Below are 23008 nucleotides of genomic sequence, written 5' to 3'. Positions count from 1 at the left end.
GCGACCCATCAAGCGCCATTTTCTGCAGCCGGCACGCTCTCCCCCTGCGCCGCCCGTGCCACGTTTGGTGGGCGCACACAACCGTGAGCTGCGTGTGGGCCCATTCACTCCAACAATACAATAGTTTCCACATGGCAACGGTCCACATTGATCAGCGGCCAGAGTTTTTCTTCCTGCTGTGCCTCCACGCGTCGTGCCACGCATTTAGACGCATCAAAGATGCGGACGGCATCTATTAGTGACTTTCCCGCAGAGTGAGAGCGGCGAAGTTTTGCACTACTTGGTGCTTAACGCCAGACAAACCAAAATAAATAAAAAGACGCTGACTGAAAGCATCTCTGGCTTTGGTGGTAGTATCAGAAGCTCCTTTAATATTTTCTTTAAAAGCTGGAAGTTGTAGTGCGACAAAGGCAAAGTTTTTTTTGGGGGGCGGGGGGGGGGTTGATATTGCGCAGCGTTTACAATTTTTAATCGTAATTAATCGCAGGAATTCAATTGGTAACTCATGATTAATCGCAAATGTTATATGTGTTCTGTTCTAAATGTACAAAAAACGTACAATAATTTTTTCCCCTAAGTTTTCATACTCTTGTTAAAGTAAAAGTGGGGGAAAAAAATGTTAATCTAATAGAAATATGACTGGGTATTTTAGTCATTGATACAGTTATTTCATTATAATTCAAAAACTGTAGTTAAAATTAAAAAGATGTGCTGTACTGTAAAAAAAAAAACGAGTGCGATATTGATTTGTGTTGAGGTCATATTTCTGCCACTAGATGGCATAACTACATTTGTAAGACGTTAGTGACAGCTCAGTCAATTTTTCGTTTCACATTAAGAGCTATCTAATCTTTAACATGAAGTAATTTGTGAAATTCTGCACATTTTTAAAATCTTAAAATATAACTTGGCCCCAGTCTCCACAAATATATGCATTATTATTACTTATATTATTACATTAATCATGCTTTTTTTTTTTTAAATTGTGGCGTTAAAGGAACTTTAAATTAATTAAAAATTAACGCACTCATTTTGACACCCCTAACGTGGATATATAATGGCATCAGTGATATAATCATTTGGATTATTTCATTCCTTCACCCAATAAGAATTGATAAGACAATGATAGTCAATAAGGAATTGGATCTAAAAGCAAGCAGTAAAATAATACTCAGATTTGCTCAATTCGTATTTCTAAGTATAGTACTTCAAAGTGCTCTATTTCTTTTGTATTTTTTGTTTTGTGTTGTAATTCTTACACATTTGTAAGTGTTTTTTGAAGGCTGAAATTAATCATTTGCATTTCCATTCATTTCAATGGGGAAAGTTGATTTGAGATGTGAAAATAATGTTGTATTCTAACTTTGAAAGTAGCCCGAGTCGCTTATTTCGCAGTGCCTGTAAAAGCTGATCCTGATTTTCTACAGCCCAGAATGGGGGATACAAAGTCTTAATCACAGTTTCTATAATGACTAGTCGCCATTGTGATTGACTGGCTGATGGCAGATGGAGGCTGAATCTTCATCAGCTAATCAATGAACAGCTAAGCACTCTCGCAGCCCGGGCGTCTGGCAGGCTATAGTGGAGGTCAACTACTGTAAAGATGCAAGAAGAAGAAGAAGAAGAAAAACACACAGAGAGAGCGTGTTTACTGCAGATCTGTTGTTAGGTAGGAGGCAGCCTATTTCTCTTTGCTTTTTTTCCCCCCTTCCTCCGTGGTTCTGGTGTCAACGCTCAGCTCATCTTTTTCCTTAAATGGAGCGAGATGACAAGCAAGACGAGAGGCGGTAGTGTGGGTCGCTGAGCCACTTACTGCTGCTCAATATGTGCTACCATACTTTAGGTTTAATGTTGATGGAACATAAGAATGATCTTACCTTGTGTCTGCACTTGAGAACGACGCCGTAGGCACCTAGAAGAAAGGGAAAAGGGGGTCATTACAGAATCGGGAGGTTTTTTTCTGCCATGCATTGATTACACAAACATGCACTCATGAGATCAAATGTAGTTGTAGGTGTCTAAAAAGTAATTCCTGAAATTATTTAAAACAACAAATAGGCTTAAGCACCCATGTTTAAAGACTAACTCGCATATCAAATACTTAAAAACTTAAATAAATACGTTTAAAAAAGCCCCCTCATAGGCTTGTTTTTGTTGCCCCCCCCCCCCCCACACACACACACACAAAATGCAAATTTTTGCAGCTTTTTGCTCAAAAAACAGTGTTTTTGGTCAAACCAACCCATGCTCAGAAAAGACTACAAAGAAACTTTTTTTTCTGGTAAAGGAAGATAGTCTACACCAAATAATTTTTCGCGGAAATTTTTCTAGTTTCCTATGTACCTGTGGATGAAATACTAAAATTGTGGTTAAAATCGCTTAAAGGAACACCTACATCTGTCAGCCAATCAGATGACAGTGATGTTTCACGGCCCACCTCGGCATGGGTTCTAGAGCCAGGTTGGAAGAGGTTCTGATCAACTGTTCCTGTGTTCCATCATCCCCCAAAGTGTAACGGAAAAGTGACAACACACGGGGCGGAACCGGCAGAATGGAAAAGGAGGCAAAAGTGCATCTCATATTTGGACCAATGTGTGAAGGTTGCACATTATAAAGCAGCAAAGTCCCCGTATTGTTTATCAATTACACTGTGAAGGTGTGCCTAATGTTGTGGCCAGCGAGTGAGTGCATGTGAAAGTGTTCTCCCTTGCTTCTGCTGGTGCTGTTGTCATGCCAACAGAGTCTGGCAAAAAAAATAAAAAGAAAGAAAAGAAAACATTTTTCTCATACAACTGCAAGCGTCTCTTCAGCGATGACGTGGCGAAAGCTCAATTGTGCTCACACGTTTTGACCAGGAGAGAAAGACAGAAAGATTTATAGTACTGTACTGGGGGGTTCGGGTAGTCAAATTATAATGTGCACAATTTAAGGGAATTACGGTAGTTTCATTTTAACCAGTGCAACTTTTGGGGGATTTACGGTCCTTTTATTTTAACCAGAGCAATTTGAGGGGGAGGATTACAGTGGCCATAATTTAACTTGCTTATGTTGTGGGGATCCATTGAAGTATCATTCGAACCCGTGCAACTTTTAGAGGGTTCATGGCAGTCTCCCTGTATTATTCAGCATGCTGGTAGAAAAAGGTCTATTAAGGGCTATTAATGTTGCCTGAAAGTATCTAGCACTCGAGAAGGGACAGGTGGCTAAGGAAGTAGGACACGAGAATTGGCGAGTTACTGCTCTTGTGATGTTATCGACCCTGGCAGTTCTTCGCTCAGCCCCCCCATGGGTGGGTTGGAGGAGGGTGGGGGTGATGGCCCCAGGATGGATTGTTGGAGAGAGCAGGCAAATGAGCTGTGCTCGCCACTTTTTCGCCAGCTCATCTCTCGCTCGATGTCTTTAAATTGAGGATTGGCCCCTTTTAAATTCCAATGGCGCTACAAAATGATTACAGGGTAGACTCAATCCAAAGCTCAGTTTCAGCACAACTAAGAATTTTTATAAAAGTGTAATAGGAACGAGGTCCATGTGGGTGACGAATCCACAACACTGATTAATATGATAAATTATTACTAAGTTCCTTAGTGTTGCTTTAAGGGGCCACAAGATAACAAAAAACACACATTTTTGAGCACTCAAAAGTCGCTCCTTAGTGCCTCCTGGAAAGTCCTTAAAAAATTAGTCCATAAGACCAGTTTCCCCATTCGACTGTCCCAAAAATGGGTAGATGTGTCCAGGGTTGGGGAATCCAGGTCCAGAAAGTTAAAACCCTGCCACAGGTGCTTCTACTTAACCGGCAGGTAAAAGCACCTGTTGGGTAGAAGCACCTGTGACTAAAGTCAAACTGTTTCAGGGTTTGTTCTCTCTAGACCCGGATTCCCCAACCCTGGATGTGTCTATCATAACGGGACAAAAATCCTAATGAAATATACCCCAAATGAAATGACACAGAAAGTCTGTCATTTTGGACAAACTCTTCCTAGGAAATGCATCCAAATGAGCTCCAATCGGAAGCAACCTCAACAGATGGGACAATAGCATAAAAGTTTGAAGATCATTTTGAGGATTGCCATGAAAAATATGATGTGCCGAATGACTAATTAAATGTCATTACCCTCCTTCACATGGGCTCGCAGAAGTGCTTAATTACATAAGCAGTGAATAGTGTCCGTGGCGCATCCGCGTGAGCCATTGACAACAATTGACTGACCTTAAGTCGACGGAGAAAAAATCTATGACCGTGCTGGACACAGTGCAGTGCTCTTTGCTCGGACTCATCACATGGCTAGAGTTGAATGCCGGTGACTTTTTTGTTTACACGGCGTTCCTCATTCACTCCATGAAGTGTCATCTTTTCTCACAATGGCGACAAACACTTTCTACTAGCTACCGTGACACATACTGTACTCTGTTTACACAATACATACTGTATATCCCTTCAAGTGTGAGGTGCCTAAACATGTCTGACTTCCAACATGTTGGCATTTTTCTCGTTCACGATCAGCCTACACACTCGACGAATATATTCGTCGTTGGCAGTAAACGGTTGCCGCATATAAAATGTCCACGGCAGTGAATGAGTTAATAAAAGGTTTCACAACGGCAAGGGGACTCACCTTCACCCACAATCCCAAGGACCTCAAATTTATTCATGACATCACCGGCGTCACGGGTCTTCACGGAGTCAAAGGCTCACGACGCTCGGGCAGAGGGGGGCGTGGCCAGCTGCTGGCTCCCGTCGAGTGCAGCACCCCTCGCCGCATGGCCGTCATCTGCAACGCAAACGCGGTCATGTAAAACCTCACTTAAAGGGGACATATGATGAAAAACTGACTTTGGAATGCTTGTGCACAAATTCAGTACATGGTACCTTGAAAAAAAAAATGAATAATCAAGCCGTAAACGTTGTGTAATGCCCTCACATGTGGGCAAGGACAGCCAAAGTCGGTGATAGTCAAGAAGTAAACACAGGATTTACTCTTTTTTTTTTTTAAATAGCAGTTTTCCATGACTTTTAAATTAAATTTAAAATTTACACATTGCAGTCAGACCAATGAAAAGTAATGAAATGCAAAAAACAAACAAACAAACTAGGCCATCATCATTGGAAACATTGTAGTCGGTTCTCTAATAACCACAGATACATGTTTTGTTTCATCCAAAAGGAACTTACGTAATTTTATTTGGCTTAATATTTTTTCTTTGTTTTGTATATTTAAACATTTTCTTGTTTTGTACCCAAAAACAAATTATCGTCCTACTGCACAGTGCACATGCAACATCCAGCGTCAAGTTTTTACCAACCTAAATAAATAAATATATATTATTATAAATATATATTATTATAAATTCTGTTTAGTCCAAAAGAAACTTGTGTTTCTATTTTTTTAATTGCTCTTAATATTTTTAAATGCTTACCATATTCTTGTTTTGTACCAAAAAATAAATAATCGTTTCAAAAATCATGATTTTAATTATTGCCAAAATAATTGCGATTATTATTTTTTCCATAATCAGGCAGCCCTATTAACAGATGATCCATCTGACCTCTTCCATCACAGGAAGCAAGAAGAATACAGAACAAAAAATGCATTAGGACTGGGAATACTGTCCTGATCCCACCCCCCCAAAAAACTATCCTTGTTGCATCAACAACGTTGTTGTTTATTCTCACCAAATGCAAACCTGCTTGCAATCTGGCGAAACCCAATCTGGAAACGACGGGCTACACAAGTCTTCCGAGACTTGTAGCAATGGGAATGCATCGCTTTTAATGTTATACTGTGGCTTATATATTTGTGACTTAAGTGATCAAAGTGCCTCCTTGGACCCTTCTTCACATATTGAATCACGCAAGTCTCCATACGCCACTTTTTACTCCAATTCATCTTCTCCAGCTTGTCGACGTGCCAAAACAACTGAGCGCGGACCCCCGCCTTTGTGTACTAATGAATAGTCAACACGAGCTTTCTGAGCCTTCCCCAAAACAAACCCACCAATCGTCTACTCCCTCCCCTCTTCAGGGCCCGAAAACAGGAACGGCAGGGCTGTGGATCGTTGTGTGGATTCTTGGCGCGCTCGCTATCAACACAGTGACTCATGCGTGGTGAGGATAACGGGTGTCTGTGCGGGGAGCTGAAAATATACACTACTTTTAACCTTTTCCCCCCATAGCATCAATGCACTTTTCCCAAGGTGAAATTGGCTCAAAAGGCATTTAAAAGGGGCAAAACAACAACAACAAAATATTGGCATTTATTGATAGGTTTACATTTCCTTGATGCTGTAATTGAGAAAAACAGGAGCCGGACTGGCCCTTGTCCTCTGCGAACAGCTGAGGTCCCCGCTGCAATCAAACTTTTGACTTTTGCTGTTTTTGCTGGTAACAAACATGCTCAACAATGTAAATGAGAGCTTTAAACGAACACGATCCTCGTTACTACCACTTGTTTTTCTCCTTTTGGATATCTATTTGGGCGAGGTGTTTATTCGTCGTCTTAAGCGGGTAACGTATCAGTTTAAGGCGGGCTGCTCCTTGTGAAATACAGTTTCACATTTGACTATATTTACGGCACATAAAATGTTAACACTAAAAAACACATGGATATGAGTATAGCCATTTGGCAAGAAATTGTGAGTTTGCTTGAAAATAACTAAAATACTAACCCTTGAACCAGTTTTGACATCCTTTGACAGCAATACAAAAAGCCTAAAAATTATCACTTTTTCCCTAAAGTGACTCCAAATACTGTACACAATTTATTTTATTTTTATTTTTTTTAACTTGAGTACACTGTGTAAATTTCACCTGTGTCAAATGGATTTTAGATCTACCTGTGTGCGTTAAATCAAAGAAAAATAATGCTAATGGTGGAAATCTTAAAACTGTGTATTCCATACTGTAAATGTGTGTATTTTTTTAAGGGAACTTCAAATTTCAAAACGGTGAACATCATAGGAAAATCCTAAACATAAGGAATTGATCATAGATGGATTTTGCAAAAAATGAGTGGTGCATACACTTTACAATTTCTCTAAAAGATACATTAAGGATTAATTAATTAATTAACGATTCATTTCAAATTTGCCAAACATTACAGTACTGTAAATATTTTTACTCGGGCAAACAGCGGGACACGAAAGAAAGGACCCGCGAACCTCTGTTTGGGAAACCTGGTCGGCGTAAGTGCATTTGCGAATGCGTGGGATCATTCAACTCCCAACCTGAAAAACACCCAACTAGTGCAACATAACATCAACAACGAACGTCCTCGCCTGAAGTGGACCACTAGAACGGAGTCCATAATGATTTATAAACTAAGTGACGCTAAAAATGAGGCTATTTGCGTGTTTTATTCCTCGCTACATAAACACTCAAATCAGCAACCAGACGCGCCGTAAACACTCATCACCGCCTCCTCCTCCTCCTCCGCGTTCACGTCGTAACAAAAAGACAACAAAAAAAAGTACTCACTCGGTCAATATCAACGAGGTAAATGCTCAAAGCGGGCCCGTCCATCCACCCGCTAACGCAGGAGCTCTTTCACTGGCCAGCGGGCAGCTTCCAATCCACCGACTGACTGGCTAAAGTGCGCTTTTGACAAGCTGCTAGCTACCCGTCACCGTGGCAACGTCTTTGAGTGGCGGCGAAGCGCAGCCAATCGCAGCGGCCGATGCGCTCTCTTGGGTGACGCCTCCAAGTAAATGGGCCAATCGAAGAAAGGCTCTCGTCGCTGCGGCGCTGGCGGCGTGTTTAGTGCGAAGTGGGATATTGTTGTTCTAATTTCTCAATTACATAATTCACAGGATCACACGCCACGTTCCGGACAAGCACACGAGTTCAAATTTCTAGTCAGTCAGTCAGTCAGTCTATCTGTCTGTCTGTCTGTCTGTCTATCTCAACAGCTCATAATCAAAATCAAAACTATATCATGATCAAAATCAAAACCATATACAGAATATATCCAAAATCTAGTATATCTATGGAAAGTAGGTCTCATGAGCCAAAGTATACCACATCATATGTCCCACATCTATTTACCTGGAAAGGAACATCATGATCCAAAGCATACCACATCATATGTCTAGCTATCTATGACCCTAGAATCAGCTCAATTCCAGCAGTACCAGACAAAAGGCACGGATTTATATATGATGTAGCGAGAAGTGAAGCCACCGTTGGCTATTTTACGTTGTCACTCGCTAAATGCGCCTAACTTGAATACATTGACTTCTCCGTGGTATAAAGCCAAGACCATGTGGTGTACAGTTGTAACAATAAGTCTACAAGCGCTACAAGCCAATTTTATCTGTAAAAATACAATTATACATTTTCTCCTCCATCCATCCATCCATTTTCTTGGCCGCTTTTTCCTCACAAGGGTCGCGGGGGTGCTGGAGCCTATCCCAGCTGGCTTCAGGCAGTAGGCGGGGTACACCCTGAACTGGTTGCCAGCCAATCGCAGGGCACACAGAGACGAACAACCACACTCACATTCACACCTAGGGACAATTTGGAGTGTTCAATTAACCTGCCATGCATGTTTTTGGAATGTGGGAGGAAACCGGAGTACCCGGTGAAAACCCACGCAAGCACGGGGAGAACATGCAAACTCCACCCAGGAAGGCCGAAGCCCGGACTCGATCTCACGTCCTCTGCACTGGGAGGCGGACGTGCTAACCAGTCAGCCACCGTGCTGCCCCACATTTTCTCCTTTACCTCTAAATGCTACTCAAAGTATTTAGGCTATGTATGTTTTTCAGAACCATGAACAATGAAATTAAAGAGATTCAGGAGGAAAATCCTTTGAAATGTACTCATAACCTCCATAAATCACGATTCATGATGCTAGGGTAATAGTCCGAAAGGTTGATGCAAACAGTGAAGTTGTTTCTTTGATAGGCTCTCGATTACTTCGGATCCTGCGCAAAACACGCACCAAAACCAAACAGAATTTGCCTGCAACGGTGGCAACGTAAGATGGCTGCCCTCTGGCCTCAGGGGGCCAATTGTTAGTCCATTCATAAATAAATCCGTGACCAAAGCCACTCAGTGAAGGGTATGGCTCAACAAATGGCTTCCTGCTTTCTCTCCGTTGCCATTTAGCTACAGTGGAATAAGTGGTTTTGCTTTATTTTATCTTATTGTGCTTAGCATTTATTTTCTCTTGTGTATATACAGCAATGATGCCCGTACAAATTAATTCAGATTTTATTATGGTGATTGAGTCAACAAATGGAATGTGTTTTTATTTTTAACACATAATACTGTCCTCTAGTGGCAAAAAAAGGAAATTGTGTCTTGATAAGTAAAGACTTTTCCACAGTAATGTAAACAAAGTTAGAATTTTACAAGGAAAAACTGGATATAAATAGTTAAAGTTGAAGATTGGAAATTGGAAAACAACGTCAATTTCCTCATACTAGGTTGTGAAAATAAAAGTGGTAATTTGATGATGATGATGATGATAGTCATATTGTACAATAAATAGTCATCATTTTATTTAATATGACAATTGTGTTTGAATTTTATCAACAACAAAAAAAAGACTTATAATTAAAAGAAATGCAATTAAAATACTATGACCATAATTTGACCATAATTAAATCAAGTCATCTGCTGTAATGTTTTGAGAACAAAACAAAAACAAAAACAAGATAACACTTTCATCATGATTCAATGAGTTTTGGGTCACATCGGGCTAATATTGTTACGACCAAATAAACTAAACTAAACTGTTGTACGGCCACAAACGAGAAATTAGAATAGAAAATTTCCACTAATTTACATGTAATTTTAAGGGAAATGCTACATAGGTATATAAAGGTCTTTCTAATCTGTCATCTGTTTTTTGGGGGAAACGTTATGAATCAAAAGTAGGTATTGTTATCAATGATTATTCAAGAGTGGAGTAGTCATTCTGGTATTAGTCTTTAAAATAAAGAAAAAGTGGTACGAGTAAACCCACCTTCACTCATTCAGTGGGAAATTCCAAATAAAAAGAGTTGTGCAATAGAAAAACCGCTAAGTGAATTTTTAAATCTCTTTTTAAAAAAACAATTAGACATCACCATCTTTGCGTAGTATTCCTCTATTTCTTACAATTTAATTTAGTGTTTCTTATTAGGTTATTTGATTGTTTAAACAAATATACTTAACAATTAATATATATAACTTTTTTTCGACATTTAAAAATCTTTTACTACCCTGTGTATCAAGCGGGACAACCGGCTCCCCTCACTCTCCGGAAGCCCAAATGCAGCGTTCAGACACGTCCGAAATATGATTGGCTAACGTTAACAAAAACATATTCTGATTGGCTCTGCTCATGACAATCTCCGAAGTCTCATTGGCCACATCTACCTGTCATCCAATCAAATCTTTGTTCGATTTGTAAGCGTCCGATCTTTGGCACATATTACATGCGTGTCGCACACACACGCACACAAAACAGTGGAGGGGAAAAAAATGGCAGCTGGCGATTAGGGAAAGAAAAACAAGTGCTTAAATTTTTCCTCGATTTTTCCCAAGAAAGTCGTCACCGGTAAGTTTACTCTGCTTACGAAATGAAACATATTAAGAGCGACTATTAAATAAAACACGAAAAGGGGAGTTAGGCAAATGAATCGAGATAGAAGTGAGGAAGACATCGCCCTCCTTAGTGTAAAAAAGAAGGGGAAAAAAAGAAAAGAACAGCTAGCCAACCGAATTAGCAGGCGCGGCTAACTTGTCAATACGGGGCTCCGGCTATTAGCTGGCACAGTACTGTAAATAGCGTAATGCGTGCACGTCATAGCCGTGTCCGGTCTATTATTCGTGGACTCCTCTCGGCCACTTTAGTTAGTTAGTTTATTTATTTATTTTATACTGTGTGTACAACACTAGACTTACCTATGGACGTTAGCTGGCTAATGTAAAGAGATATAAGTACATTTTCTCATTACATAACCGGCAGCAATAAGAAACGCTTGAAATGTTACATAATTACACTATATACTGAACCGTACGTTTCACGTTTTACACCATACCATGTTTATCTCTTTAAAAAAGTCGTAATATTACAATATTTTTTTTTAAATATATAAAACGAAAATAAATTTGTGGTTTTACAAGAATAGCATTTAAAATGAAAGGAAGTGTCAATTTTACAATAGTGTTATTATTTATGGAAAGAAAATGTAATACAATCAATAAAGAAATTGTACATTTGTCATATTTGGAATAATAAATCACAGTAATACAAGTAACAGTGGTAATATATGAAAATAAAGTACTGTAGAAATACTAGAGCGAGAGAAAAGTCTTTGTTTTATAATAATCGAGTCATAATTGACATGAATAAAGATGTCATAACAGATTGAAATTTCAAGAAAATAAATCTGGAATATGGGAATAAATATGTAACATTGTGAGAAAAAGTTTAAATTTTGCAATTTAGTTAGGAGAATGAATTATTTTACACAAATAAAATCAGCAAAAGAAAAAAAAGGCCCATTTTACCAACTAAGTTGAAATGTGAGAGTGAAGGTTTAACATTAGAAGCAAGTGTCCATTTTATAAGTGTAATGTTGGAATGTTTTCTGAACAAAAGTTGCAATTTTACCAAAATCAAGTTGTAATATTACAAGAAAATATGTTCCTTTTATGATAATGAAGTCATAGACCAAAAATAGATGAGAATGTAAATGTAACATAAGTCAAAATATTACAACAAAAGGTGGTAATTTTACCATAATAAAGTGTAATATGTAAAGTGTAATATTAAAAGAAAAACAACAATATGTAATTTTCCAAGAATAAAATCATTTTGTGCCCATGTCTGATTGCATTTTCATCTTTTGTTTTTTGTAGAACAAAAAACCCGCAAGCAGAAGAAAAAGCTTAGCGGGTTCCAAGTGGCCCCACATCAAGTTTGGCCATCGCACACCAGACAGGCAACATGGGAAAAACACCAATAAAAGGCAAGAAACGAGACACAAATGAAATCGTTCATTTATTTAAGATACTTGAAAAACACACTAGAACACCTCCAGCCTTAAATTTCATATGTATTTGTTAAATTCCTATTTAGAGCAAAGGGATGGCAAAAAAGAGAAACCAACAGTGGGGACAACACCAGAAGTAACCAAAGGCAAGTTACTGTTGGTAGTTTTTACCTCCATAAATGTTTTGTAAAACAAACAAAAAAGTGTTTTCAATTAAAAATAAATAGATGTATGGTACATTCAGTAAACACCGAAGTTAACTTAAATTTGTCTTTTTCCTCAGAATCTTTTGCCTGGGAAGAATATCTAAAAGAAACATCATCGTTACCAGCGCCACAGAGTTGTTTTCGTCAGGTATCATGTTGTGAAGTCATGTCTTTTATATTGCTTCCATCCATCCATTATCGTAACCGCTTTTCCTCAAGAGGGTCGCGGGGCATCCTGTTTAATTAACCTACCGTGCATGTTTTTCGGAATGTAGGAGGAAACCGGCGTACCCGGAAAAAAACTTATTTCAGTCAAAACTAGGGCTGGGTGATCAGTTGAGGTTTTGGGTGTGGTTCATTTTTTGTCCCTTTAAATCAATTGTTTTCTTCTTAGAGGCGTCCATACTTGACAGGTGAACACATCCTCATTGACGTGCACCGCAAAACCCCTTCATCAGGCTTCTTTTTATTGTTTTATAGTTTGAGGTGTGACCAAAACAAACAAAAAAAACCAAAAAACACTGTCGCTTAAAAAAAGCTGCTTTTTACCAATGTTCTGCTGCTGATTACTTAAGAACAAAAAAGCTGGTGAAAGAAGAAAGTCTACTTTTTTTGGGGAGCGGTTTGGTGCTTTTATTTTTCATTTACATTCTATGGGTCTTGAAAGATCAGTTAATTGCTCTAAAATGAGTAACAATATGGGGAATTTTGCTTTTAAAATATATTTTAAGAAGAGAAAATAAGATGTGTAACTAAAATCCATCCAGCTGCTGCTGTTTTGGTTAACAAAAGAGCAGTTACGGGGTTCTTACCTCTTCTTTCTTCTTGTAGGCTCATGTCCCACCATCCAACGACTTCAAGGTTGGCATGAAGCTGGAGGCCCACGACCCACGCAACTCCACCTCAGTGTGCATCGCCACCGTCATGGGCCTGACGGGGGTGCGCCTGCGGCTCCGCCTGGACGGGAGCGACAACAGCAACGACTTCTGGAGGCTGGTGGATTCCTCCGACATTCAGCCGATCGGCACGTGCGAGAAGAACGGAGACATGCTGCAGCCGCCGCTGGGTAAGAGAGTCGCCCTCCAACATTGGGTTCACTTTGGGGCATAATAGTACATACACTTCTCACAAAAAAATGTTTATGTTGGGCTTTGGGATGAAATTTCAAAATTCTAAAAAAAATGTAATATAACCATAGTTGAACCGTCTCTAAACTATTGTAAGCGCATGTCCAACTGTTCAATGTTTTTTTAAAGTGCTCATTGTTTTTCAACAGTAACAGTTTGTCATTTTAATTTATTGCAATACGGACAATTAATCATCACAACCAAGGTTATTTTAATTAACGAAAACTAACAAAAAACACTACAATTAAAACTATTTTGTTGACTAAATAAAATAAAAACAAAAATGCTTCAAAAAAACAGAACCATCTGAAACTATATTTTATGTTTCCAAAACATTGTGATTTTAAGTAGATTTATTTCAATATTAACTAGAATAAAGACGTTTGAAAGCGTGTCACAGAGAGGTGATGTCATCTAGCAGCAGCCACTAGAAAAACACCTTCAGATGATGTCGCTGCCTCGTCGGCAACAATTTTTTTTAGCATTCATTTAAAAAAAAAACAACAACCTAAAACTAATAAATACTAACTGAACCACCCTGAAAACTAATTAAAAATAACTACATATAAAAAGCAAAACTCAAAACAAAATAAAAACAAAAAAAAACTGTATATGAAAATTCCAAAACTATAACAACCCTGATGACAACTTTCATCCCTGGCGTTAAAGGCTATTAATTCGTTAAAGCGCCCAAAAACCAACAAAAAATATTGAAATATCAGATATTTAAAGGTTTATAACCAACTTTAATTAGCCTGTCTATAGCATTTCATATTATGTGTTAGCATTAAGCTAGCCGACTTCAATAAGGAAAATTCATGTTGTTTGGTTAAATACATAATGAGTAATTCCTTTGTTTTGAATTTAGTTTTACCGTAAAATTGAACTGGCAGTGGAAAAATCAGGTCAATTTCATGGTATATTTGTCATTCTCCAGGATTTCGCATGAACGCCTCCTCATGGCCGATGTTCTTGCTGAGAACCTTGAACGGAGCAGAGATGGCTCCAACGGCGGCCTTCAAGAAGGTCTCCTTAGCGCAAAGGCCGCCAGCATGCACCACCATGTCACTGCAGTTGTCGCAATGACATCACCCTCACTTTCAGGAGCCCGAGAGGCCCCCCCAGAACAGTTTCAAAGTGGGCATGAAGCTGGAGGCGGTGGACAAGAAGAACCCGCACCTCATCTGCCCGGCCACCATTGGCGAGGTGATGGGCGATGAGGTCTTTGTCACGTTCGACGGATGGAGAGGCGCCTTCGACTACTGGTGCAAATACAACTCGCGGGACATCTTCGCCGTGGGCTGGTGCTCGCTGACCAAGCACAGCCTGCAGCCGCCCGGCAACAGCGGTAAAGTCTCATGCTCGGATTACACTTACACACAGGTGACATGGTGACCAAGAGTGAAAGAAAGTTAAAAAAAAAAAAATAACGAGGCACAACTGGATAAGACAAGTGGGTGGGGGGAGTTTATTGGTAGAAATGAAGTAGACATTAGGGATAATATTTTGTCCAGAATTAATTTGATAACTTCATTATTTTTCATGTACAACTAATATCTTTAAAAAACAAATTTTCCACGTGCTTTCGACTGAAGATGAAATCACCTATGCTGAGGAAGTAGGTAACGACCAATCATGGCTCGCCTGTTTTCTGGGTTTGGCGCCGATATTTGACATTTTGACGTATATCGGTATCAGCCTTTTTTCAAAATTTGATGGCCAATAAAATTTATTTAATTTATTTCAAGGGATACTTTACTCATTGAACCATTTTCAGCAGTCAATAGTTAATATTTTGTCTATAATTAATGTGATAACTTTTTCCTGTAAAAGTAATACTTTAAAAAACAAATTTTTCTACTTGCTGTTTTCTGGGTTTGGTCAGAAAACTGAGCCATGATTGGTCGTTACCTACTTCCTCAGCACAGGCGATGTCATCTTCGGGTGGATTTTTTTTGAGATATTAATTGTACAAGATAAATAATGAAGTTATCAAATTAATTCTGGACAAAATATTAACTTTTCACTGCTGAAAATGGCTCAATGAGTCAAGTAACCCCCTTTAAATTTTCATTTAACTTCATAAGAAACACTGCTGACCCTGGGAACCTTCTTAACATTTTGTTTTTGTTCAACATTAAAACAAAGAAATATGTTTCCAGTTTCCATTTAACTTTTTAAGATGTGCTGATAACCTTGTGAGCTCCATGATTTTTTTTTTTTTTTAATGAAGTATACGGTCTAAGATTTAATTTTATTTTTTTAAATTCTAACATTTTTGGAAAGTCTGAAAAATTGTTCAACGTGCAATAATGCTTTAAGATATTACAACAAAGTCTAGATTGGCATTTGTAGCATTCCCCCCCCCCCTTTTCACTGAAAATGAATATCGGCTTCAAATATCGGTTATCGGCCTCCTTGACTATTAATAATCAGTATCAACCCTGAAAAAACCATATCGGTCTATTTCTAGTAGACATGACACATGGAAAATATGACAAAACATGAAAGAAAACCAAATCAAAAAGTCAACAACAGTACACATTATGACTCTATTGATGTTGCACTTGCATTGCAGTCACCACCCTGGCAAAGAACCCACCCGCCCTGACATCATCGCCTTCTAAGCCCAGGAGGCGCCCTCTGCAGGCCCCCTACAGACTCCCCAACCCGCTGCCCCGGCTGCCTGTCAGGAAGGGAGTACGCGGTCGCCGGCCCAAGAGCGAGACCCTCGCCCTTCTCAAAGCCGTGGCCGAAGCCGCCGCGGCCGCCCAGAACGCGGGCACCGCCATGCATGACTTACAGCTCACGCCTCGACCGTACAAGAAGAGAGGCCCGAAACCCGGAAGCAAGGTAAGACTCTCGTAAAAGTGGGGATCAGGACTGTGCTTGACCACGACCACCAAAAAATGCATGTGATTGGGGGCTGGGCGATTAGAGCATCAAGATTGATCTGCGTCACTTTCTGTGTGTTTCTAGCGAAAACCTAAGCTTCTTCAAAGCTTGTCACATCCAGGTGCACCCGCCATCAAGGTTCAACGTGGCAGCCCCGCCAGCTTGCCCACTGTGGTATCAACAGGTGCTGACATCACACCCACGCCCACGTTTCATTGCAACATTCTCACTTTTCTTTCCATTTCCGCGCCAGTGTGCGTGTACGTCAACAAACACGGGAACTGCGGCCCGCACCTGGACCGCAAGCAGATCCAGCATCTGCCGGACCACTTCGGTCCGGCACCCGTCAATTCCGTGCTCCAGCAGGTGGTCCAGTCCTGTTTGGACTGTGCGCACCAGCCCCAAGTCTTGCTCGGCGCTCTGCAGACGCACTCGGGAAGCGGAAAGGTAGTCAGAGGTAACGCACACAAAATGTCATCACCTCGAGTAAAAGACACATTTTCAAAAACTGGTCGAGTTATTATTGTTAGTTATACTATTATTCAAGAGTGGAGTAGTCATACTGGTATTAGTCTTTAAAAAAAAGAAAAAGTGGTACGAGTAAACCCACCTTCACTCATTCAGTGGGAAATTCCAAATAAAAAGAGTTGTGCAATAGCAAAACCGCTAAGTGAATTTTTAAATCTCTTTTTTAAAAACAATTAGACATCACCATCTTTGCGTAGTATTCATCTATTTCTTACAATTGAAGTGCTTACAAGTGAACCGATGTGACCCAAAACTCATTGAATCATGATGAAAGTGTTATAACTATATAACTGTATAACTAACTATTGTTAGTTATACTTTTTTATATTATTATATCATTATTATATGCAGTTATTCGCAGTACGCAGGTTTACGACAGAGTGCCGTTGCAATGAGGAGGTCATCGCTACATAAGTCAGAACAACAACTTGCCCAGCAACTATGTTGAATGAGTTAAGGAGCTTTATTTAGGAAGAAGCAGTGGTTTGCGGCTATCTAGTGGCATCCATAGGCTATTATAAACCTTTCTCAATGACTTGAGTAATTTTGCTATTCTCAGCAGGTCTTGGACTCTCTCACAAATAGTGTGCGAGGGCTGGTCGTTCATGTCCATGCTCTTCCACCTCAGTCCACTAGGGGTCAAAAGTGCTGCGTTTCAAACTTTTAAACCCACTCCAATACTTTGCTGGCACCTGCGCACTCTGAATGCTGATGCTGAAACCAACACCATCTAGAAGGCAATGATATCCTTATCAACCGAACTTAGATTAGTGCCAAAATTTCAAAACAAGAAGACATACTGTATTTCCTCAAATAGAGGTGTCATCCACTTAAAATAAATGCTTACATTCTTTTTCTGACTCAGAGAAAAAAAACAGGCGATAAATGTATTTACCCTAGTTCATTTGACGTGATTTTCACAAACCCTGTTGTTAACCAAAACAGCAGCACCAACCGAGGCACATATACAGTCTGGGGTCTAAATGCAAGCTCCCTGCGCTGTTTTGAAAATATGATCTTGCAATCGAAATGTCCGTGTTGTTCCCAGTGAGAACGGACGGGGGTGTCCGCATGGTCAAGTTGCCGTCGGCCTCCAGCGCCGCGTTTGTGCTGCGCTTCTTGGAAACCGTGTGCCGCCACCTGCAGTGTGACAACCTGTTCAGCAGCCAGCCGTTCAGCCACTACGCCGCTTCTTACGACAGGGCCAAGTCAGGTAAACGGACACTCTGTGCCTCATTCATTTAATGGGGTGGAGGAAATTAAAGCGCGGAATGGGCCCCAACGCATTCAGAAAGGAATCAAAACATTGGGTATTTCAAGAAACTCATTGCAATTCCATTCATTTCTGTGAGGAATGAGGATCGATTTGAGATATGAGTGATTTGAGTTACGAGCATGGTCGCGGAAACAGTGAACCTTGTTAAGGATAATTCCCACAAGTTGTGTTTTTTTTATTTACTTGCAGTGAAAGAGGAGGCACTGGACTCGCCTTCGCTGGCCCGGGCAGGCAAGCGAGGCCTGGCTGGGGTTTCGCCTCCATACGCCGCGCCGCTGTCGCCCAAACATGTACGCACAGACGCACACCCTTCGGAAGGTACTTAGCAACCTCCTCCTCATGACATCAAGATTTCTTCTGGAAATAAAAACAATGAGACCTTCACACAGTATATTGTCACCCTCTTAAATTAATTGCCTAAGTCTTTTATTATTATTATTATTATTATTTTGCCTAAACCATCTCATGATGCAAATGGTTCAGTTTTTGTGTTTCCTGAAAAATCTGAAAAAAATTACTTTTTGATGATTAATTTAACTCATTCACTCCCAGCCATTTTCACTGAAGCAAACCTCTTCGCTCCCGGCTGTTTTACTGGATTTTGACTGATTTTGCGAGGCCCACAGGATATTGTGTTCTATTGCTATAAAAACATGGAACATACCAAAATAAAGATTATGGTCCGTTCTTTCATCAGGAAAAAAAGTATATTTGTATCTGTTTTCGTTTTGCAGCAATTAGCATTAGAATATAGCTAAGTTTGATCGTTATGCACAAATCTGTTTAAAACAGTGGGGAAAGAGCTTTTTTCAACATGGCCCTGGTTGGTCTCTTATACTCTGCTGCCACCTGCTGGCCGTGACATACAATATAAGGCATTCCCAACATAGTAATCACCCAAATGAGTTGTTAAGTCTCCTTAAGGCCCCTTGAATGTGCATTATAAAGCTAAGCTACTATTATTATTATTATTGTGATACAAATGAGTAAATAGCTATAACAATAACTGACTGATTGAATTTGTGTTTTTATTTCCTGTTCTTTGGCTACGATCAAACATTTTGCGTGTTTACCAGCCGAGACGCTGCCCAACGAAGACAACGTCCTGATGAAGGAGCAGCACTACATGGGTTCCGCTTCCAACTCCATGACACCTCGGCCGCAGATGGCACGCAGTCATTCAGAGTACCGCTCCTCGCCGTCCGGCGCCGCCCCCGTGCCCCGCCGACTCGCCTCCAATCCCTCCGAGTTGGTGTCGGCGCAGTTGCTGCGGCGAGTCGAAGGTGCGTGGCAAAAGCTTCCTCGCTTCATGTTGCGTATCTTTCACTTTTTGTTGTTTTGATTGCCAATTAAAAATGTATAACGCGTGTCTGATAGCTAAACGTTGTTATTGGGCCACAGCCAGCTCCACCACAGGTCCAGAGAGCAGCGCCACGGAGAGGGAAGGGTGGCAGATGCCCGCTAAGAACCCGGCATCATGGTCCATCGATGAGGTCATGCAGTTTGTGAGGGACGCCGACCCTGCGGCCTTGGCGCCGCATGCAGAATTATTCCGGAAACATGTAAGTTAGCATTTTATTCGCTGATAACTCTGAACTTACAGTAGCATTGTGGTTTTAAGTTTGCTTTTGTTATTTAAAAAAAAAAAAAGGTTCAGTTAGCGTTTGAGTTTTGTTTTTAGAAAATACAAGTTGGTAACTTTATTTTAGTTCCCTGTTGATTCATTCAAACCCAAAAACATGTAAAAACATTTTTAATACTTTGTCCTTCTCGCCCCAAGGACGTTTTTTATGCTAGGAAGGTTTTGATGCAGCTTCTGACATGAAGAGGAGGCTTCAAGCAATGGTAGTTATAGAAAAAAATGGCCAGCAGGTGGCAGCAGAATATAAGAGATCAGCTAGGGCCATGTTGGAACCAGCTCTTTTGTCAGTGTTTTCACTAGGAATGTGAATAATGACGAAACTTAGCTATAATTTTAATGCTAATTGCTGCAAAACGGAAATATAGCAATAGAACATAATATTCTGTGGGCCTTGCAAAATCAGTCAAAATCCAGTAAAACATCCGGGAGCAAAGGGGGTTGCTTCAATTAAAAAGTTAACAGACCGCCTTCAATTTTGTAAATTGCTGGTTTATTAGCTTAAGTTCTGATTAATTCTCATGGAAAGCTCACATCTTTCACAATTTCCAGAATGTTGCCAGTTTTAAAAAATTTTTTTAGCTTTTACTTATTCATTGAGGGTTCGTTGCACTATTAGCATGCTAACCCGCTAACTCGGTTTGCGCGCGTCTTGTCAGGAGATTGACGGCAAGGCGCTGATGCTGCTGCGGAGCGACATGATCATGAAGTACATGGGCCTCAAGCTGGGGCCCGCCCTCAAGCTGTGCCACCACATCGAGAGGCTGAAGCAGGGCAAAGTGTGACCCGCAGCAACCAGGTCATGTGACTGACATAAAGGGAGGGCAACGAGAGGACCTCCAGCCCCAGTAGTGTTTACCTTCTTCTCCTACTTCCCCAAAGACGGTGAAGGTTTCTTCTCCATCGTGTTTTGATGACTTTTTATAATATCCAGGGTCCGCCATGGAGAGTTGAAGAATGTCTCCCAATGCATTCCGTTAGGTGCACACACACACCTTCTTGTCTAGTTTAACGCCGTATTAAAAAGGGATGGACACCGTCATCAACTACAGTGAACCCCTGCTGCCTTTAACTCGTTAACTACTAGAGGATTGTTACTATTTGTGACAGGACTTGTTCCGTATTCTGCTGCAAAAATAGTGTGTGTGTGTGTGCACCCTACTTCTCAAAATATGATTTAAGAAAAAAGGCTTGTTGAGAATTCTGTTGATTTATTGTCAATTCAATGTCAAGAAGGAAAAGAGGTCGAATGGAGTGCACAACATTTGCATTTAAAAGAAGAACATGACAGCTAAGCTATTTGTTACATAGCATTTACATTTTTAATTGTTAAAATAATACATTCTGAAATAACGGATTTCTGTGGGTTTAATCACATCCTGCAGCAAATGGAGGCAAAATGGAGTGCACGAGTGCATCACCAGCAGAGGCGCTGTTGTTTACCTCTCAACACACCTGAAGAAGAACAACACAGCATCGTGCTAACTTAGTATTTCCTAATATAAAGATTTAGAAAAATCTATTGATTAAAGAGGTGGTGAAATGCCCATCCCTGATGTTAGCAATGCACTCACCACATGGTCATAAGAACTTTATATTTGGCTTCTTATTTGTTAGCGCACGTTTCCTGGGTTTAACCACGATAACTGTGCCGCTGAATGTACATTTTGTAAATGATGATATTTTTTTAGGCTATATGTGTCGAGAAATATGAAATATTGTCCCAATGCGGCGCTTTTACAAGCGACATCTCTCAGGTCCATGTGGTGTTTTTTTAGCGCCCGCCCTTTGTTTTTTTAAACACATGTACAGTGAGTAAACCCAGCAAGTTTGTGATTCAGGATTAGATTTGATTCAATTAAAAAATCTCATCTTGCTTGCTGTTTTTGTGCTCAGGTCACGTCTACTGTTAACATATTGGTTTTGGCGCCATCTTGTGGCATTGTGGTGCCAAGTAATGATTTTGAAATTTCTCATTTAGACAGGCCACCTTGTCTAATTGAAAAAAATGCTTTGTTGCCATTTTGTGGCATCTATTGAGATTTGAACACAAAAACAGCAAATAGGCATAACGGAGGATACGTTATTTTTTTATTGCAAATTTAGGGATGCAAAAACCACAAATAGCGGGTTACACTGTACTCTGGTTTGAATTTTGTCTCGACAGATGTATGACATCCAGTCAATGCTTCCTCATTCTGCCAATTTGTATTTGTAACGTTTGTTATGACATTGCATTAGATAAATGACTCGTGTTTACTCTGCTGTCCAATTTACTTTTCATATACACAAAAAAAACAAGTACTCTAACACAAGAACATACACAAGTGTTTTGGTTATCATTGTTTTTGTTAAACGCCATTACAGAGCAATTAGAAAGTAAGTGATTAAAAAAAAAAAATTAGTACCAGCAGAGACGTTTTTTTTTTTGGAGGGGGGGGGGTTTCTATACAAGACAAAACCTTTTTTTATAAAATGACTTAATTTTATACTTATCCCATTGAGGGTCTAATTGACATGTAAAACTTTGTTTATTTATTTATTTTTAAATACACAAAACATTATAGAATAAAATTTCTGCTCGCCTTATTTTTGTTCTTTTCTCTACCGCTAGAAAAAAATACACACGTAAACACAGTTTGGACTGCAAGTTCTGGTTGGATGAAACTTCCACTACAAAAGGGTTTTGTTTGTTTTTTTGTTGGTTTCAAATGGCTTACCTGAACTAGAATTCTGCATCGCATTAGAGTGAATCCTGGTAGGTTAGCACCTTGCTGCTCTAATCCTTGTAGCTACATGCTACATCCTCTTTCCTCTGCAAATCCACACGACTGCGGCGTACGGACTGCTCTTACTCGGCTTGTATTTCTTCTTCTACTTCCCTTTGACGGTTGTCAAATACTTTTGGTGCAGTAGCGCCCCCTCCTTGAGCATAGAAATAAAAATACGTTTTAATTACCCCTAGGCGGTATGGGGTATATGCCACGGAGGAAGCGGGGCTTCCGACTTTCTGGTTTTCACACATCAGCTTTGTTTCCGTTTCATGTTTGCGACATGTGGGCTGAGTCCCAGTTCTTGCGCTTCTGCCTTTGTGCCCCTCGGTTGCGCGTTCCCGTCGACGGGTGCGAGTGTGTCTGTCTGATCCGAGTGTTGGAACGCGGCCATCAGTGACCGGAAACGACGCTTATGTGTGGAACCCGGAAGTCGGAAGTCCGTGGCATCTACCCGTTTTGGGCTTTTTGATGGTTCAGACCAAGCCATTTCAAAATAAAATACTGCCCACAGGTTTTAAAAATGGATAATAAAAGGTGAGGAAAAAAAGACTGACGTTCGGAAAACAAGCACACACATA

General features: G+C 40.1%; 2 protein-coding genes and 1 long non-coding RNA gene across 8 annotated transcripts in view; 1 reads left to right on the top strand and 2 right to left on the bottom strand.

The window, feature by feature from the left end:
• The window catches only part of LOC144062166 (cyclin-dependent kinase-like 5), a 28990-nt gene extending 21376 nt beyond the window's left edge, over window positions 1-7614 (bottom strand). For all 4 annotated transcript variants that reach the window (XM_077583217.1, XM_077583218.1, XM_077583219.1 and 1 more), the window contains exons 1-3: window positions 7475-7614; window positions 4617-4772; window positions 1878-1912 (exon numbers count right to left, since the gene is read on the bottom strand). In XM_077583217.1, coding sequence (XP_077439343.1) covers window positions 1878-1912; window positions 4617-4653 — 72 coding nt within the window. In that variant the 5' untranslated portion in view covers window positions 4654-4772; window positions 7475-7614. The remainder of the gene's footprint in view (window positions 1-1877; window positions 1913-4616; window positions 4773-7474) is intronic.
• Window positions 7615-10430: 2816 nt separating this feature from the next.
• LOC144062533 (sex comb on midleg-like protein 2) lies at window positions 10431-21915 on the top strand. 2 transcript variants are annotated; one of them, XM_077584006.1, is made up of 15 exons: window positions 10431-10544; window positions 11852-11961; window positions 12072-12131; window positions 12269-12339; window positions 13023-13257; window positions 14256-14344; window positions 14423-14666; window positions 15897-16171; window positions 16298-16397; window positions 16467-16670; window positions 17790-17954; window positions 18207-18335; window positions 19094-19300; window positions 19419-19579; window positions 20316-21915. In XM_077584006.1, the coding sequence occupies exons 2-15, from the start codon at window positions 11940-11942 to the stop codon at window positions 20439-20441; spliced, it is 2088 nt and encodes a 695-aa protein (XP_077440132.1). In that variant the 5' UTR covers window positions 10431-10544; window positions 11852-11939; the 3' UTR covers window positions 20442-21915. The 2 variants fall into 2 exon arrangements, with proteins under 2 accessions (XP_077440132.1, XP_077440131.1); XM_077584005.1 differs by having other exon boundaries at window positions 16298-16670.
• Window positions 13176-22865, bottom strand: LOC144062536 (uncharacterized). 2 transcript variants are annotated; one of them, XR_013296412.1, is made up of 3 exons: window positions 22377-22865; window positions 18201-18374; window positions 13176-13288 (listed from the first exon to the last, which is right to left on the bottom strand). It is a non-coding gene; the product is annotated as an uncharacterized LOC144062536 (long non-coding RNA). The 2 variants fall into 2 exon arrangements; XR_013296413.1 differs by lacking the exon at window positions 13176-13288 and adding an exon at window positions 17186-17471.
• Window positions 22866-23008: the final 143 nt, after the last annotated feature.

This window comes from Vanacampus margaritifer, chromosome 13 (genome assembly GCF_051991255.1).
Source record: "Vanacampus margaritifer isolate UIUO_Vmar chromosome 13, RoL_Vmar_1.0, whole genome shotgun sequence".
Classification (NCBI taxonomy): Eukaryota; Metazoa; Chordata; class Actinopteri; order Syngnathiformes; family Syngnathidae; genus Vanacampus; species Vanacampus margaritifer.
This window is presented reverse-complemented; position numbering and strand designations above follow the sequence as displayed.

Coding starts and splice junctions, on each gene's coding strand:
- LOC144062533 (XM_077584005.1), top strand. CDS start 11,940: ATGGGAAAAACACCAATAAAAG. Junction 12,340..13,022: donor CACAGAGTTGTTTTCGTCAG/GTATCATGTTGT, acceptor TTCTTCTTGTAG/GCTCATGTCCCACCATCCAA. Junction 14,345..14,422: donor CAACGGCGGCCTTCAAGAAG/GTCTCCTTAGCG, acceptor CCTCACTTTCAG/GAGCCCGAGAGGCCCCCCCA.